General features: G+C 48.9%; 1 protein-coding gene across 1 annotated transcript in view; it reads left to right on the top strand.

Moving 5' to 3' along the window:
* The first annotated feature begins 292 nt into the window (after nt 1–292).
* Nucleotides 293–1994, top strand: part of LOC140355895 (receptor-type tyrosine-protein phosphatase N2-like) — a 53962-nt gene continuing 52260 nt past the window's right edge. The window contains exons 1-2 of the mRNA XM_072440539.1: nt 293–382; nt 1378–1428. Coding sequence (XP_072296640.1) covers nt 307–382; nt 1378–1428 — 127 coding nt within the window. The 5' untranslated portion in view covers nt 293–306. The remainder of the gene's footprint in view (nt 383–1377; nt 1429–1994) is intronic.

Below are 1994 nucleotides of genomic sequence, written 5' to 3'. Positions count from 1 at the left end.
GTTTACACTTTTATTTTGAAGGGCTGGAGGACGTGCTTTGCGTCGTCCCGCGCGGCAGCTGTGCGTCAGGTCACGCCCATCCTCCGCCACATCCTCCTCTCTCCTCCGCCACAGCCTCCTCTCTCCTCCGCTCCGTGCCCGGGAAACAGCGCCTCATCTGCGGCCTCACGCGCCTCACGCGCCTCACGCACCGCACGCGCCTCACGCGCCTCACGCACCGCACGCACCGCGGCGCCATGGCCTTATAGCGCGGTGTCACGGGACGTTCACGCGCCGCGGAGAGGCTTTCACCCCCCGGGACGCGCCATGGCTCTTCCCCCCGCGCTCCACCTGCTCCTGCCGCTCCTGCTGCTCCTCCCGGTGTCCGCGGACCGTCAGTACGGTGAGTGTTCTGTGCGGGCCGCGCGTGGCTCCGCATCCCGGGAAAACCGTCTCATCACCCGTGGCAACGTAGTCCGATTTCAGCCCACGTAGTCCGATCTGAGGTCACGTGCCGGTGTTTACGTCACGTCACTGTAGAACGTGATAAAGATGTTTTTTGTTTGCGGAGCGTGACGTAGAGCGGTGCGCGCGTGCGTATGGCCCGCGCTAGCTTCATTATCAGCTTTTATCACGTGATCTCAGTTTGACGGCCGCATTTACCGAGATAAAGCTGAACATTTGTCTGTTTGAGTCGATAAAAGAGGCTCATTTCACTCACGCGCTAATATCTGTGTCATATCTGTGTAATATCTGTGTCATATCTGTGTAATATTAGTGTAATATTAGTGTAATATCTGTGTAATATTAGTGTAATATTAGTGTAATATCTGTGTCATATCTTTGTCATATCTGTGTAATATTAGTGTAATATTAGTGTAATATCTGTGTCATATCTTTGTCATATCTGTGTAATATTAGTGTAATATTAGTGTAATATCTGTGTCATATCTTTGTCATATCTGTGTAATATTAGTGTCATATCTGTGTAATATTAGTGTAATAATAGTGTAATATCTGTGTCATATCTGTGTAATATTAGTGTAATATTAGTGTAATATCTGTTTAATTGTACTAAAGTCTCAGGCGCTTCAGGGTTTCAATGGGAAAAATTGATAAAATCACCAGCATCAATATTAATAATAATAACAAATTAAGATGTAAACATACATAATATGTATGTTTACATATTTATACACATACACAATTTTATACATGGTTTAAGGCTGGTTTAGAGCTGGTTTATGGCTGGTTTAGAGCTGGTTTAGAGCTGGTTAATGGCTGGTTTGGGGCTGGTTAATGGCTGGTTTAGAGCTGGTTTAGAGCTGGTTTGGGGCTGGTTTATGGTTTGGGGCTTAAAGTAGGTCTTAACTCTCTCCCTTGGGTGTTGTTTTTCAGGCTGCCTCTTTGACACTGAGCTGTGTTCACCTTACGAGATCTGCGTCAACGGTAAGAACCTGAAACCTCAGGTCAGAGGAGAAGATCAGAGGAGCAGAGGAGAAGGTCAGAGGAGCAGAGGAGAAGGTCAGAGGAGCAGAGGAGAAGGTCAGAGGAGCAGAGGAGAAGGTCAGAGGAGCAGAGGAGAAGGTCAGAGGAGCAGAGGAGAAGGTCAGAGGAGCAGAGGAGAAGGTCAGAGGAGCAGAGGAGAAGGTCAGAGGAGCAGAGGAGAAGGTCAGGGAAGCAGAGGAGAAGGTCAGAGGAGCAGAGGAGAAGGTCAGAGGAGCAGAGGAGAAGGTCAGAGGAGCAGAGGAGAAGGTCAGAGGAGCAGAGGAGAAGGTCAGAGGAGCAGAGGAGAAGGTCAGAGGAGCAGAGGAGAAGGTCAGAGGAGCAGAGGAGAAGGTCAGAGGAGAAGGTCAGAGGAGAAGCAGGTGGTCAGACACCGATCTTCTCCTCCAGCTTCACACGTCCCACGACTGCAACAGTTCAGAATGTCAAGCTCTAACTTTAGACATCTTCATCATCTTCATCACGTCACAAACACCTTTGAACCCTTTCCTCCTCAAAACCAAACCTGC

The sequence above is a fragment of the Eucyclogobius newberryi genome, unplaced genomic scaffold, assembly GCF_026437365.1.
Source record: "Eucyclogobius newberryi isolate DKJ021-1_F unplaced genomic scaffold, fEucNew1.0.hap1 SCAF_12, whole genome shotgun sequence".
Lineage (NCBI taxonomy): Eukaryota > Metazoa > Chordata > Actinopteri > Gobiiformes > Gobiidae > Eucyclogobius > Eucyclogobius newberryi.
The sequence above is the reverse complement of the archived record's forward strand: the minus strand, read 5'-3'. Positions and strand labels throughout refer to the sequence as shown.